General features: G+C 39.9%; 1 protein-coding gene across 1 annotated transcript in view; it reads left to right on the top strand.

Annotated features, from left to right (window-relative positions):
- Positions 1–296: 296 nt before the first annotated feature.
- The window catches only part of naalad2 (N-acetylated alpha-linked acidic dipeptidase 2), a 91,753-nt gene continuing 75,955 nt past the window's right edge, over positions 297–16,094 (top strand). The window contains exon 1 of the mRNA XM_051927173.1: positions 297–425. Coding sequence (XP_051783133.1) covers positions 298–425 — 128 coding nt within the window. The 5' untranslated portion in view covers position 297. The remainder of the gene's footprint in view (positions 426–16,094) is intronic.

Genomic DNA, 16,094 nt, shown 5'->3' on the forward strand with positions numbered 1-16,094 from the left:
ATTTTCATGTCACCTTAATCCTATTCAAGACTGCAGGTGCCCTACAATAGACAGCTGCCCCATTCAGTGTCAGGTCCACTCCCATGTCCTCCCACCCCCCAACCATGGCAACCTAGAACTGAATGTAGTAATCAGGATAAAAAAATGGATGGATAAACAGATTTATGCAAAAAGATTCATGAGCTGTTTAACTGCCTTGGGCTAAATTCCACCTAACAAGTAAAACAGGTTTTTGGCTTGCTTGGACGATCAAAAAAGGAAAAAACAGGCAGAGCTCTGCCAGTCCATTCAGTGGCTATGAGCAAAGAATATCTTGCTGAATCTGTCACAACCATCTCTGCAATGGAATCAGATGGTTTATCAGTCTTCTTTCCCAATGAAGGATATCAATGCTTTCCTCTAAGACATCGACAGCTGTCCTCCAGGTATAGTGTTACAGCATTTAACTAATCTGTTTTAAAAACCATCTGTCATAATGTGTACATTCAAGTTTCCACAATGAAAAAAGAAAAAAAAGCAAATAACCTGGTTACAGTAATTGGATAGAAAATGTTTTATCTATATATTGTTAGTTACTTGCGCTAGCTTATATCATGTGAAGATAAGCTCTTCAGTACCTGGAAAAATAGTTTTATAAAATTAAATGAATTAATTGAGGATTTTTATCTGATTTACAAATAAACAATGTAAAAAATGGTTGTATCTGTCTGATATAAAAATCTCAGCCACTTTTTTAAACTATTGCGCACAAACCAAACTCTGACTCCTACTTCTCGAGATGTCTTCAGGGTCAGTGAAGGTCAGTTTAAAACGGACAGGAATGCAGCCTGCAACAGTTCACTCGAGTTTTTTGCCTCTTCAAATGATTGCCAGTCAACACATTTTTTTGTTCTATATTGCTGAATACACAGAAAAGAAAAATCAGTTTAATACAATTTTTCCTAAAGAAACAAGAAAAGCTGTACATGTAGCGGCTCAAATATGTTGTAATAGTTTTCTTAATTATTTTTTGTGATATGTTAGCTGGTTATAGAAAAATTAGATGTTTACATTACAAGACTCAGATTGTTAACCCCTTTGTGCTGTGCTATATAAAAGTAAGATAAATTCATTGATTCAGTTAAGTCATTATATTGTAGTAAAGTAAATTAATGTTTTCTAAACAAGTAAATATTATTTTTAGTATTTCATATATTCTAAAAATCAGTAAGTTAGCATAATTACAAAATACTGAAGAAGTGATTCCTCTGGGTTTGTAAAATAACATTTCCAATGTGAAAGAAATATCTTTGTAGGCACCCTTTTATTCCAAGCATAAGTCTTTTTTTTTCTGTGTAATAAAGTAGTGTTCAAGCTTGTCCAGTGGGGTTTTATCCCTTATTTTAGATGCAATTAAAGCAAACTTCTTCCTTCCAGTTATCCAATTATTTCTGGTCCTATTTCTTTCTTACTATGACCTTCCTGGAGTGTCTCTAACTCTTTGGAATTTTCAGTGGACCTTCCAGGGTGTGTGCTGTTGCTGCGTTTCCCGTTAACTACTAGAAGAACAAGCAGAACAGGTTCTGAAGTACCTAAAGTTCTCAACCTCCTTTCATGTGTTAAACCTGTGCTCCCAGCACTTTTCCGCATGGGAAGATTAAGCTCACTATGCCATACATGTAATTTATATATTGTGATGGATGGCAGGGTTGGATGGGCATTCTGGCTTGTATGGACTGTGTTTCCTTTCTTGGTTGGGAGGCTGTCATGGTGGAAGGACAAAGGGAGACTGCTACCTGAGGCCATGTGTTCTCCCAGTATGCTGGGTTGCAGCATTCCTCTGGTAGGTCTCTCAATTGTGCATCCAAAAAGCAGCGCAGAATCTATAATGTATATGGAGATGCCCTGCTAGAGTACTTGCATACTGCCAGGAATAGGTTCCCTTGTCCTATGGACATTCCTCCTGACCTGGAAATGCTTTCTAGTGGCGATGCTGTTGCACCAGAAGTACCTCTGGGACCAGGTTTAAAAGGACCTGTTCTGACTATTCCAGGTAAGGAGAGGAGGAAACACTCACATGGGAGGATTGGAGGAGGATAAAAGAGAGATTGACATGAAAAAATAGAAAAGAATTGTATTGTGTATTGTAGAAGAAGAAGAAATCTAGTTGAATGTATTTTGTCAATAAAAATGTTTATTTGAACCCAGGACTTGTGTAGGTGAAGCTGTGTCTGGGGATTGCGGCACCATTATGCCCCTACAGGTCAATACATATAATTATATATAATCAAAATATGTGTTTACATGTAATCTATCTATATGTAAATAAATATTTCTACTCACAGTTATATTATACAATATAATACATCTAATGTGATTTTGTGAGTGTGTGCTTGTGTGTGTGTGTGTTTTGCAACTTGGATGTAAGGTTGATTTCTCTTCCTTCATTATATTTTTGTGTATGCAAAGGGTTCACTTGATGCCTTATCAGAAAGTTAAGTGATAACCCAAATGGGAGGACATGCAGATTCACCTTTAATTTACACATAGTTCTGTACTTATTGGCCATCTTTACTTACCCTGATGCAAGTGTGTGTATACTGTATATTAAGTATATAAATCTGAAAATGTTGGTAGTAGAGTTTATAATGTTTGAGATACAAATCAAACACATAACGCATTTTTTTAATTTATACAACATTTATACAAAAGGATATTTAATAGTGGGCGGCACGGTGGCGCAGTGGGTAGCGCTGCTGCCTCGCAGTTGGGAGATCTGGGGACCTGGGTTCAATTCCCGGGTCCTCCCTGCGTGGAGTTTGCATGTTCTCCCCGTGTCTGCGTGGGTTTCCTCCAGGCGCTCTGGTTTCCTCCCACAGTCCAAAGACATGCTGGTTAGGTGGATTGGTGATTCTAAATTGGCCCTAGTGTGTGTTTGTGTGTGTCCTGCGATGGGTTGGCACCCTGCCCAGGATTGTTTCCTGCCTTGTGCCCTGTGTTGGCTGGGATTGGCTCCAGCAGACCCCCGTGACCCTGTGTTCGGATTCAGCGGGTTGGAAAATGGATGGATGGATGGATATTTAATAGTATTTGAATTGCCATGCAATATTTTGAAAAAAACCTATAGAGAAACACATAGATGCAAGTAGAACATGTAAAATCCACACAGATTCATGTTCAGTTTCTGCCTACAACCTGTGAGGCAGCAGTGGCTATCAATATGCCATCCACCTTAATTTGATAGTTATTTGTAAGTGTTTGCATAAGTTAAATAGCAGTGCTCATACAAATTTTTATGCTAGACAATTTTTTTAAATAACATGACTAGTAACCATTTTTTAAATATATTTTAGATGATATGAATACAGTGGAAGGTAGAACAGCGTTTTACAATCTGTGGACTTACTTAGGCCATTTAGATTTTGATGTTAAATCATCACTTTTGAATACTCAAATTCAAACCAAAAACTACACTTTATAAATTCTAGCCATAGTAACCCTGAAATGTTTTAAGGTTTTGGCAATATACATATAGGAAGATATTATCTTATGAAAGTCCTCACCAGTGTTAATTTTGTTGATAAAAACTATGATGAAAAATACTCGTCAACAACATTTTTTCTGTGACGAAAACGGGACAAAAACTAAATGAAAATGTACCTTTAATAACTCTGGACAATGAGCGATGTGAAGCTCTTTGAACATCTCTATCACACATGACACAGTCCACCAAGAAATAAAGGGCATGAATGCAGTGGTGCAATTTTAAAATCTTGTATACTCTCGTTCAACCTGCTAATACTAATGCATCAAGTGCTATTCAGGAAAACATGCTTATTAATGAAAAAAAAAGCCAACACACAAACACAAACAGGATTTTGTTATTGCCAGTTGTATCCTTTAATGAATTACTTAAGAAATAGATTTGTGCAGCTTTGAGAGTGCAATCAGATGCGCTCAGCCTCAGATGTGAGTTGAAACTCTTTAGCTTATAGTGTCACACATTTGTTACAGTGGGTGAAATGAATGGGAGATTAATCACTTTTAATAGTGTCCTACACAGTCCCAATAAAGGAATGGAAGCTTCACATTCATTGTTTGATTGTTATGATCACATCTATACATGTATGTCCATGCATCCATCCATTTTGTAGTTGGTGGATACAGTTCAGGGTAGCAAGATACACATTTACACACTGTAAAAATGGACGCTGTTTAGCGCCTGATCCGACACAGGTTGGCTACGGTAGGTACGTGTAAAATAAACAAACTTTTATTTTTTTTCATCTGTGGGCTACACCTTCCCCACACCCACAGACACAACACAGTCCCATGCACTTAAGCACACAAGTAACAACAAGCACTTATTCTCCTCTCTTCCACCACCACTCCTCCTCAACAAGCTTTGTCCTCCTTCCACCCGACTCTGGCTGCTGCGTGGTGGTCGCTGGCTCCCTTTTATTGGGTACCCGGAAGTGCTCCAGGTGGTTGATTGCTGACATCCGGCTGCACTTCCGGGTAAGGCGAAACCAGTGCCCAAAAGGGGCCAGCAGCTCCTGTTGCAGCACCCCCTGGCGGCGGCTGCGGAACCCCACAGAGCTGCACAGAACTCCAACTCCCATGAAGCCCTGGGTGAGTCTGAGGCACCGCTGCAACCCAGGGAGGCTGCCATCTAGCGTCCAGGGGGAGATACTGGGCTTCCCACCCTTGTCCCCTTGGCAGATGTGGTGAAGGGGTGTCCCAGCCAGGCATGGGCCCCGGCAATCCGTCATAACACTTACACATATGGGAACAGTGGCTGTGATGAAACAGTTGTAGCAATTAAAAATCAAGGAAAGTTTCAAACGAAATGGCTATTTGGATTGTTAACATCATCGATGAAATGAGCTGCTCCATTTGTTAATACTAGTATAAAATGTATTTGGGATTTCAATACTTGAAGCACATCTCCCAGTTAATATATGTACATGTCATTGCTGAATACAAATTTACAATCACTAAATTTGTGTTATTCGTTTGGTTTCTGAGGGCAAACTAATGTTTATGACCATAACCCCTAAAATGTGAAGAATGTAGTAAAAGCACTTATGATGTCATACATTAGAATGGTATGTTCATGAATATAATGCGGTCTCTCAGTTACGATTAACTGATACATGTAATTTTTGTAATTGTGGATTTGTACATAGGCTAAGTAATAACGGAGTCTGATCACTCATGTAACACACTTTGGAAACAGCACAGCAACTGCTGTTTAACAAGAGTTCCAAAATATTGGATTAATGTAAACAAATTGACTCATCCAGTAAATGTTACTCTTTAGTAAATTTTTAACAAGCTAATGATGTAAATTAAAGTTTACAACAGCAATTGTTGCTAACATAACAGACTGATTCTCTGACAAACTAGATTTTAGAAGTATTTTGTTACAAAAACAGCTTTTAAGGGTTTGTTTAAATGTAAGTATCCTAAATTACTTTGGAATTCACAAATTCAACAGTACAGATAATGCTTGCATTTTTATTTTTAGTATTTTAAGCAGTACTTTTTAGTTGCTGGAAAGAAAATATAAGAATAATGTGCACATGGTCAGATAAATCAGATAGTCAATGATGATCTTTATAACCCTGTGCTGAAATTAAATATGTGCTACTTAGTCCAGCCTTTTTTGGTAAAATCTTATAGCAGCACTAGCCATGTGTGCCCAACTATGTTGCGCGTGTTAAAGTTGTCTGTGAAGGGCTCCCTGTTTAAACGCGGCTGCCAGTCGTGAACTGGGCCCTTCGTCGCACAGCATTATGATTTTTTATAAGGGAAACAACATCACAAAACAAAACCCTTGGACATTGATTCGATAGGAACGGCCTACTCGGAATCACTGTCCGAATAGTAATTATGTGGTGGTGGAGGAGCATTTCTGCTTCTCTCCGTTCATAGTCCTTCTCGTTTTCATGACGCTGTCGTTTCCTCTCACGATCTCTTCTCACCTTTCTCCAATCTCGCAGATTGCTTTGTGGCAATCCAAAGAGTAAGGAAGAACCAATGCTTCTTTCTTGAACTCCAAACGCCGACTGATGGAAAATCACAGAAGTGTGTCCGACTTATATACTCTGACTGCCGACTCCAAGAAGTGGGTGAACATTCGATTTGGATAAAGTGCTGCCAATGCCGGTCAATAGAAACACAAAAAACCACAGTCTCGACAACGAAGCAGGTGTCGACGCCAGATCTAAACACAAAGCACGGTGTCGACGCCAGATCTAAATACAAAGAGTGGTATCGACAGTGTTTGTAAACAAAAGTAACAACCAAGGTATTGTGTATTCAGCCAGTACAAACAGCACGTAGTCTCCTTTAGTTCAATCCTCTTTAATCACCACACTCCAACCTCATCCAACGATCCTCCCCCTCACTTCCTCTCCTCCTCCATCACTACTGCCCTCTACTGAACACAGCAGGAACACCACACAAGGCAGTGAATTCACGGACAAACAAAGATCAAGATCCAAATGAAGATTATATATAAAGATAACTAAGGCACGTTAAAGTCCAGAAAACTGTGCTGACAGACCAGAGCTGCCATTATCGGACCAAGATCTTTTGGAGTAAATCCTTTCTACACCGACTCTTCATTTTATGTTCAATAATCACTACATGTGGTTTGGCTCATTTGTGTACATGTTAGTATCATAGTTTAGAGATACAGTGTATTCTGTGCATATTCATGTTAAACAAGATATTGATCTGATTTTGATTTAGACTAATTTACTTTTTACTCTTAGTCAACTAAAAATGATTTACTTTTTCTTGACTAAATTTTTTTTATTTATTGTCAAATAAAAATAGACTAAAACTAACAATAATTAAATGACTAAAATGTGACTAAAACTAAAATGAAATTTAGTCAGTAGTATTGTCAAAATTAACTCTGCTCCTGGTCCTCTTATCTTATCCTTTTTTTCTGTAAGTTTGCCTCTCTAGGCAGTCATGACAATGACCTATTATCCATCCATTTTCCAACCCGCTGAATCCGAACACAGGGTCATGGGGGTCTGCTGGAGCCAATCCCAGCCAACACAGGGCACAAGGCAGGAACCAATCCTGGGCAGGGTGCCAACCCACCGCAGGACACACACAAACACACACTAGGGCCAATTTAGAATCGCCAATCCACCTAACCTGCATGTCTTTGGACTGTGGGAGGAAACCGGAGCGCCCGGAGGAAACCCACGCAGACACGGGGAGAACATGCAAACTCCACGCAGGGAGGACCCGGGAAGCGAACCCAGGTCCCCAGATCTCCCAACTGCGAGGCAGCAGCGCTACCCACTGCGCCACCGTGCCGCCCATGACCTATTATCCAGTTGAATTTTACAAGCCATTATTGAAATGTTTTATTCCTCAAATGGAAATGGCTTATTGTTTGTGGGGCTGGGGGTAAGGTGAGGGCCAAGAGATAAGGTTATTTACTGGTGGGAGGATCCACAGACTACTACAATGTTAAAGTTTCCATCTTCACAGTTGCTATTAATAGTTGTTTCTTAAAATTACTTTCATGTTAAAAAACTATGTTCTAAAACCTAAAGTAAAGACATTAAGGTGAGACACAATCTAATCTTCTTTCTTCTTCTTCTTCTTTGGCTGCTCCCATTAGGGGTTGCCACAGCAGATCATCTTCTTCCATATCTTTCTGTCTTCTGCATCTTGTTCTGTTACACCCATCACCTGCATGTCCTCTCTCACCACATCCATAAACCTTCTCTTAGGCCTTCCTCTTTTGCTCTTGCCTGGTAGCTCTATCCTTAGCATCCTTCTCCCAATATACTCAGCATCTCTCCTCTGCACATGTCCAAACCAACGCAATCTCGCCTCTCTGACTTTGTCTCCCAACTGTCCAACTTGAGCTGACCCTCTAATGTACTCATTTCTAATCCTGTCCATCCTCGTCACACCCAATGCAAATGTTAGCATCTTTAACTCTGCCTCCTCCAGCTCTGTCTCCTGCTTTCTGGTCAGTGCCACCATCTCTAACCCATATAACATAGCTGGTCTCTCTACCATCCTGTAGACCTTCCCTTTCATTCTTGATGATATCCGTCTGCCACAAATCACTCCTGACACTCTTCTCCACCCACTCCACCCTCCCTGCACTCTCTTTTTCACCTCTCTTCCACAATCCCCATTACTCTGTACTGTTGATCCCAAGTATTTAAACTCATCCACCCTCGCCAACTCTTCTCCTTGCATCCTCAGCATTCCACTGACCTCCCTTTCATTTACACACATGTATTCTGTCTTGTTCCTACTGACCTTCATTCCTCTCCTCTCTAGAGCATATCTCCACCTCTCCAGGGTCTCCTCAACCTGCTCCCTACTATCACTACAGATCACAATGTCATCAGCAAACATCATAGACTACGGGGACTCCTGTCTAATCTCGTCTGTCAACCTGTCCATCACCATTGCAAATAAGAAAGGGCTCAGAGCCGATCCTTGATGTAATCCCACCTCCACCTTGAATGCATCCGTCACTCCTACCGCAGACCTCACCACAGTCACACTTCCCTCGTACATATCCTGTACAACTCTTACATACTTCTCTGCCACTCCGAACTTCCTCATACAATACCACATCTCCTCTCGCAGGCACCCTGTCATATGCTTTCTCCAGGTCCACAAAGACGCAATGCAACTCCTTCTGGCCTTCTCTATACTTCTCCATCAACACCTTCAGAGCAAACATCGCATCTGTGGTGCTCTTTCTTGGCATGAAACTATACTGCTGCTCACTAATCATCACCTCACTTCTTAACCTAGCTTCCACTACTCTTTCCCATAACTTCATGCTGTGGCTCATCTATTGTATCCCCCTGTAGTTACTACAGTCCTGCACATCCCCCTTATTCTTAAATATCGGCACCAGTACACTTCTTCTCCACTCCTCAGGCATCCTCTCTCTTTCCAAGATTCCATTAAACAATCTGGTTTAAAACTCCACTGCCATCTCTCCTAAACACCTCCATGCTTCCACATGTATGTCATCTGGACCAACGGCTTTTCCATTCTTCATCCTCTTCATAGCTGTCCTTACTTCCTCCTTGCTAATCCGTTGCACTTCCTGATTTGCTATCTCCACATCATCCAACCTCTTCTCTCTCTCGTTCTCTTCATTCATAAGCCTCTCAAAGTACTCTTTCCATCTGCTCAACACACTCTCCTCGCTGTGAGTACATTTCCATCTTTATCCTTTATTACCCTAACTTACTGCACATCTTTCCCAGCTCGGTCCCTCTGTCTAGCCAATTGGTACAGGTCCTTTTCTCCCTCTTTAGTGTCCAACCTCTCATACAACTCATCATTGCTTTTTCTTTAGCCTTCGCCACCTCTCTCTTCACCTTCCGCCTTAACCAAAATCCACTATCCTCTGACCTTCTTCATTCCTCTCCTTGGCACCATATCTACCCATCACCTCCTCGTCTCCTCTGTTCCCTTCAGCAACATGTCCATTGAAATCCGCTCCAATCACCACTTTCTGTCCCTTGGGTACACTGCTCATCACTTCATCCAACTCACTCCAAAAATTCTCTCTTTCATCCATTGCACACCCAGCTTGCGGGGCATATGCACTAACAACATTCATCATCACACCTCCAATTTCCAGCTTCATAATCATTACTCTGTCTGACACTCTTTTCACCTCCAGAACATTACTGACATACTGTTCCTTCAGAATAACCCCTACTCCATTTCTCCTCCTATCCACACCATGATAGAACAATTTGAATCCACCTCCTATTCACCTGGCCTTACTCTCCTTCCATTTAGTCTCATGCATGCACAATATATCAGCCTTCCTTCTCTCCATCATATCGGCTAACTCTCTCCCCTTACCAGTCATACTGCCAACATTCAAAGTTCCTACCCTCAGTTCCACTCTCTTTACCTTCCTCCTCTCCTGCTGCCTCTGGACATGTCTCCCCCCTCTTCTTCTCCTTCTTCTTCTTCTTCAGCCAACAGTAGCCCAATTTCCACCAGCACCCTGTTGACTAACAGTACTGGTGGCAGTTGTTGTTAACCCGGGGCTCGACCGATCCAGTATGGAAAGTTGTATTGTTGTCCGCATATTGATTTGGCAAAATTTTACATCGGATGCCCTTCCTGACATAACTCCCCCATTTATCCAGGCTTGGGACCGACATGAAGAAACACACTGGTTTGTGCATCCCCTGTAGCTGGGTTGTGAAACACAATCTAATGTTTCTTGTATTTTTAATTATTTTAGTTTTATACAAAACACTGTTACACTACAGGAAATTATATTTAGCTTTGCTATTTTCTAGTTTTTTAAAAATGCTTCTGTTTAGCTGTGTTGTTTAATCAAAGTAAATGCGATACTATGAACAAATTATTTGGAGTGCCAGATGTATCCTGTAAAATAGATCACCTTTGAAATTTAAATCTTATCTTGTTTTTGTAAGTGAATTTTTAAAGTGGTAAAGTGAACACCACACTAAAGTGTATAATTCAAATAAATTATTTTGTGAGTATGACTGCCCTATAGCACGGTGGTGCAGTGGGTAGCGCTGCTGCCTCGCAGTTGGGAGACCTGGGGACCTGGGTTCGCTTCCCGGGTCCTCCCTGCGTGGAGTTTGCATGTTCTCCCCGTGTCTGCGTGGGTTTCCTCCGGGCACTCCGGTTTCCTCCCACAGTCCAAAGACATGCTGGTTAGGTGGATTGGTCATTCTAAATTGGCCCTAGTGTGTGCTTGGTGTGTGGGTGTGTTTGTGTGTGTCCTGCGGTGGGTTGGCACCCTGCCTGGGATTGGTTCCTGCCTTGTGCCCTGTGTTGGCTGGGATTGGCTCCAGCAGACCCCTGTGACCCTGTGTTCGGATTCAGCGGGTTGGAAAATGGATGGATGGATGGACTGCCCTATAATAGACTGGTGCCCCACTCATGGTTGTTTCCTGCCCTATTCTGACAGGGCAAACTCTGTCTCCTGTGTGCCCAAAATTACATTAAGTAACTTCAGCAAAACAATTGATGAATTTAAAAAATTACTTCAACAAAAGGATTTATCACACTAACATAATTGAGTAAGCAAAATAAAATGTCATAATGTAGCATCATTACCTGAACAATTTAAACATAATTACCCATAGAATTAGAGCTCAGTCACATTAAATTGCTTCTTCAGGATTTTACAGTGAGTCCAGCTGAACTTGTCATTCAAACATTTTCAGAGTAACTGTTTACCAAGTACCACTAAACCACTTACAGATCACAATGCTAATGGTTAACAGTACCACTAGAAATGCCATATGCCATCAAAAATAATGAAATGTGTAGTCGGTGGTAAAGAAACACATATGAGGAACTTTAAAACTCACTTATTGTGGAGCTATAGAGAGCTGAATAAGAATTACAAGGTATTTTAAAAAGTAGTGCATAAGATTCTCATGGATTCACAACATAGCAATACAATAATAAACTGTCATTTATACTATGTAGTGTTTTTCGATAACAAAGTTATAGTATATTTACTGTTGTGACGTGTGGTCATGGCTATTACCCGGCCAGGACGCCAACTGGATTAAAGGACTGGGGGAGAGGGCATCTACAAGGCAAGCTGGAGCACTCCTAGTTTCCACACTGTTAATAACTGTACAATAAAAATGTTGCTAAAGCTTTTCTGCTGTTTAAATTTGAATAATAATGAATAAAAATGTGATGTATCTGCAAAATATGACAGACAGACAGACAGACAGACAGACAGACAGACAGATAGATAGATAGATAGATAGATAGATAGATAGATAGATAGATAGATAGATAGATAGATAGATAGATAGATAGATAGATAGATAGATAGATAGATAGATAGATAGATAGATAGATAGATAGATAGATATTTTAATGTGGCTGGTTAGTAGGAAATTCCTGCTGTTCAGGCTGCTCCTAAGTGTCTTAGGAGCACTTTATCAACAGTATTTATTGCATTTGTCACAGGCAGGCTTGGATCAAAGGTTTAGTAAGTATACATGGAAAATGCTTTGCAATATATGGGACTAGATTATCAGGCTTGATAACTTAGGGTGTTAACAGGTTTATAGATGACAGGTTCACCATTATTGTTACCACTGTCATTACTGGCATTGTCGAAAGAAGACCTAGATAAGTAAAACTGATATGATTATCCTTAATAATAATAAATTTTTATTTATATAATAAATAAAAATTTTATTTATATAGCACCTTTCCCATGCTCAAGGCACTTACAGAATATAATAAAGAACGGCACGGTATACAGTACAGCATATAGCATTGTACAAACCAGATAAATAAATAAAGAAGATTAAGACAGTGAATTCAGAAAAAAATACAGACAACATAATTGATGGTCTCGCACACACACACATACAGGTTACAAGAGCATCTTGACAGAGAAGTAAACTGAGAGAAGGGTAATAAAGTCAAGTAGAGCTAAAAGCCTTCCTGAACAGATGAGTTTTGAGTTGTTTTTTAAAAGAATTCATGGAGTCAGCTGACCTGATTAATTTTGGTAGGTCATTCCAGAGTCTCGGCGCTATACAGCTGAAGGCCCTGTCACCCATGGAGTGTAGATTAGTGTGGGGTACAACAAGATTGCCAGAATCAGAGGACCTTAGTGGACGGGCAGGCACATAGTGATAGAGAAGGTCACTGATGTAGTTTGGCGTGAGGTTATTTAAGGCTTTGTAGGTTATTAGTAGGATTTTATATTCGATTCTGTAAGACACAGGGAGCCAGTGAAGATGGAGCAGGATGGGTGTGATGTGCTCACTGCTGCTGGTTCAAGTAAGGACTCTTGCAGCTGAGTTGAGGCCAACTACTTGTGTACTGGACCCCATCCCCAGCACACTACTTAAATCCTGCCTCCATGCCATAAATCCTGACTATTACAACAATAATAAACTCATCCCTTGACACTGGCTCTGTGCCGCTCCCTTTTAAAATTGCTTCTGTAACCCCAATGTTAAAAAAGTCTGGTCTTGATGCTGACAATCTTAACAATTTCCGGCCTATTTCCAACTTACCTTTCCTGTCAAAAGTTCTCGAGTGTGTTGTAGCTTCTGAGATGTGCAGACTGAGAAATTTGAAACTGTTCACTCTCTTCACCACTGCTCCATCCATGCCAACTGGTGAATGGGACTGAAATCCGGTATAATTTCTTTACTTTGTTTATGTTTAAAGTCAGGTTGTTAATGTGACATCAGTCAATGAGACTGTTTATCTCCTGATGCTGTGCAGTCTCATCATTGTTTTTAATGATACCAATGACTGCAGTTTTGTCAGCAAATTTAATTATAGGAGGACTGTTGTCTGGTGGGGTGACACTGACACTTTCTCACCTCCCAGTACAACACCTTAGCACCCCTTCTCGAATTCTTTCAATTTGTCTCTCTCTGACCTCCTAGATATGGGCTCATTAGTCCAGTGTTAATTAAATTGGTGGCCTTTAAATCCAAGCCAGAGTGCCCTCTGATGACTCTTTGGGTTGAATTATGACATCCATTTGTTGCTCTTATGAAGTTTACATCATTTCCCTTGTCTGAATGGATTTCCTTATGTGTCTTATAGTTTTACTCCTATAACAAATAAACATGTTCAGGTTAACCTAACATCTGATACTAAATTAGCCCTGTGTGAATGTCAAGGCCCTGTCATGCACTAACTCCTTTTCCAGGGTTGTTTCCTGTGTTGTAATTAATGCTGCCGGTACTCTAGCCAGTTACGATAGGATGTAACATGCAAATAAAAAACGGAAACTGTGATACGTAAAGCTCATTTAGTCATATATAATTGAAATTAATCAACTTCAACTAGTTTGGTAAATGAACAAAATGCTTATTAGTTAAATTGATACCTGTCCCAACTTTTGTGGAATATATTGAAGGCATCAACATTTGAATTAAATTAGATTTACAAACTTATTTTAATTTTATGAGGTTAAACATTATATATCTTCTCTTTGTTCCATTTATAATTAAATATGGGTAAAAAAGCATTTTCAGATCACTGCTTTCTGTTTTTATTTGCATTTTAAATTCTGTTACAACTTTTTTTGAAAATGAAAAGAATAACACAAAATCTAGTAAACATACAACATAAATATCTCTAACAGCTGATCACCAGATGAAGAGAGGAAAACAGACTTTCTACTTAGCATAATTTGTGCAGGGAATAATCATTTTGTGAGTGTAGTTGAAAACTGGGGTCAGATCCAGTACTTATTTATGCCTTGTAGACTAGTGGCTAGGGCTTTAGAACCCATTGGTTGCAAGTTCACCGCTGTCCTTTGACTCACTGTTTCAGCCTAAAAAAGTCATCCTAAATGGTTTGTTCTTCGCTTTATGGAAAAAACTAGCGGAAGTACTCGGCATTGCTCAGTTTTATTTGTATTATGGGTTAAGGTATGAAATCAAATATTTATGTGTTTTTAAATGTTGACCCTTTTGTCATTGAAAGCTGATGTGCTGTTGCCCCATCCATCATCTACACTTTCTCTCTATCAATTTGTCTGCACTCAAGAGATGAGAATTTGTTCTTTTTGTGCATATCTGGACTCTGTAATTTCTATAATTCCTTGCTCATCATAAATGGAAAATTGACAGTAAACGTGTCATAGGCAATTTCATAATCATGAAACTCACTGAAAAACATGCTTTGGAGTTTTAAAAGTTTTTTACGATGCGGCTGCTTAAAGGTTTGGCAAGTCTATATACCCCTTTAAGAACCATAGATTTCTCATAGCTGGGTCTAGATGAAAATAAACAGGAAAGAACCATGTTTTAAAAATTAAACATGGCTTAACATGGCCCATGATGACTCAAAAGGTGTACTCTTAGGCAAAAGCTGCAGTTCAGAGAGGCAATGAAACTGTTACCCTGATTAGTTGGGAAGAAAACGCTGTAACTGTGGTCTTAGGGGAGAGCCCAAAAGTACAAAGTTTGTGTGTGCTGATAAATGTGTCATCTCATCTGATGGGAACTGTAGTCCCCAACTTAATACTGGTTTTCGGGTTTCTCCAGAATAGTAATGGAAAACCTAGGTTCAGAAAAAGAATGAAGAAAATCTCAACATAACCTGTTTTGTGGAAAAGATATTTCAGAGCATACTGGATTATGAAATGCTATTTAAGTTTCATACTACTGCAAATCTCTTTTGTGAATAAACATTCCTATGCATTTAACAAAGGCAAATATTATATAAATTAAAGAAAATACATGTGGTCAGGTACTGTATATACTTGTAATTACACAATTATTCATGAAATATTAACATTGTTGACTGTTATAAATTTTACAGAACCAAAAAAAGAAGCATAAAGCAGACTTTTATAATATGACTATATATATATATATATATATATATATATATATATATATATAACCCAGCCACAGGGGATGCACAAACCAGTGTGTTTCTTCATGCCGGTCCCAAGCCTGGATAAATGGGGAGGGTTACGTCAGGAAGGGCATCCGGTGTAAAATTTTGCCAAATCAATATGCGGACAACAATACAAATTTCCATACTGGATTGGTCGAGCCCCATGTTAACAACAACCGCCACCAGTACTGTTAGTCAACAGCGTGCTGGTAGAAATTGGGCTACTGTTGGCCAAAGAAGAAGAAGAAGGAGAAGAAGAGGGGGGAGATGTGTCCGGAGGCAGGAGGAGAGGAGGAAGGTAAGGAGAGTGGAACTGAGGGTAGGAACTTTGAATGTTGGCAGTATGACTGGTAAGGGGAGAGAGTTAGCCGATATGATGGAGAGAAGGAAGGTTGATATATTGTGCGTGCAAGAGACTAAATGGAAGGGGAGTAAGGCCAGGGGGATAGGAGGTGGATTCAAATTGTTCTATCATGGTTTGGATAGGAGGAGAAATGGAGTAGGAGTTATTCTGAAGGAACAGTATGTCAAGAGTGTTCTGGAGGTGAAAAGAATGACAGACAGTAATGATTATGAAGCTGGAAATTGGAGGTGTGATGATGAATGTTGTTAGTGCATATGCCCCGCAAGTTGGGTGTGCAATGGATGAGAAAGAAGATTTTTGGAGTGAGTTGGATGAAGTGATGAAC

Source organism: Erpetoichthys calabaricus, chromosome 4 (genome assembly GCF_900747795.2).
Source record: "Erpetoichthys calabaricus chromosome 4, fErpCal1.3, whole genome shotgun sequence".
In the NCBI taxonomy this organism is placed as follows: domain Eukaryota; kingdom Metazoa; phylum Chordata; class Cladistia; order Polypteriformes; family Polypteridae; genus Erpetoichthys; species Erpetoichthys calabaricus.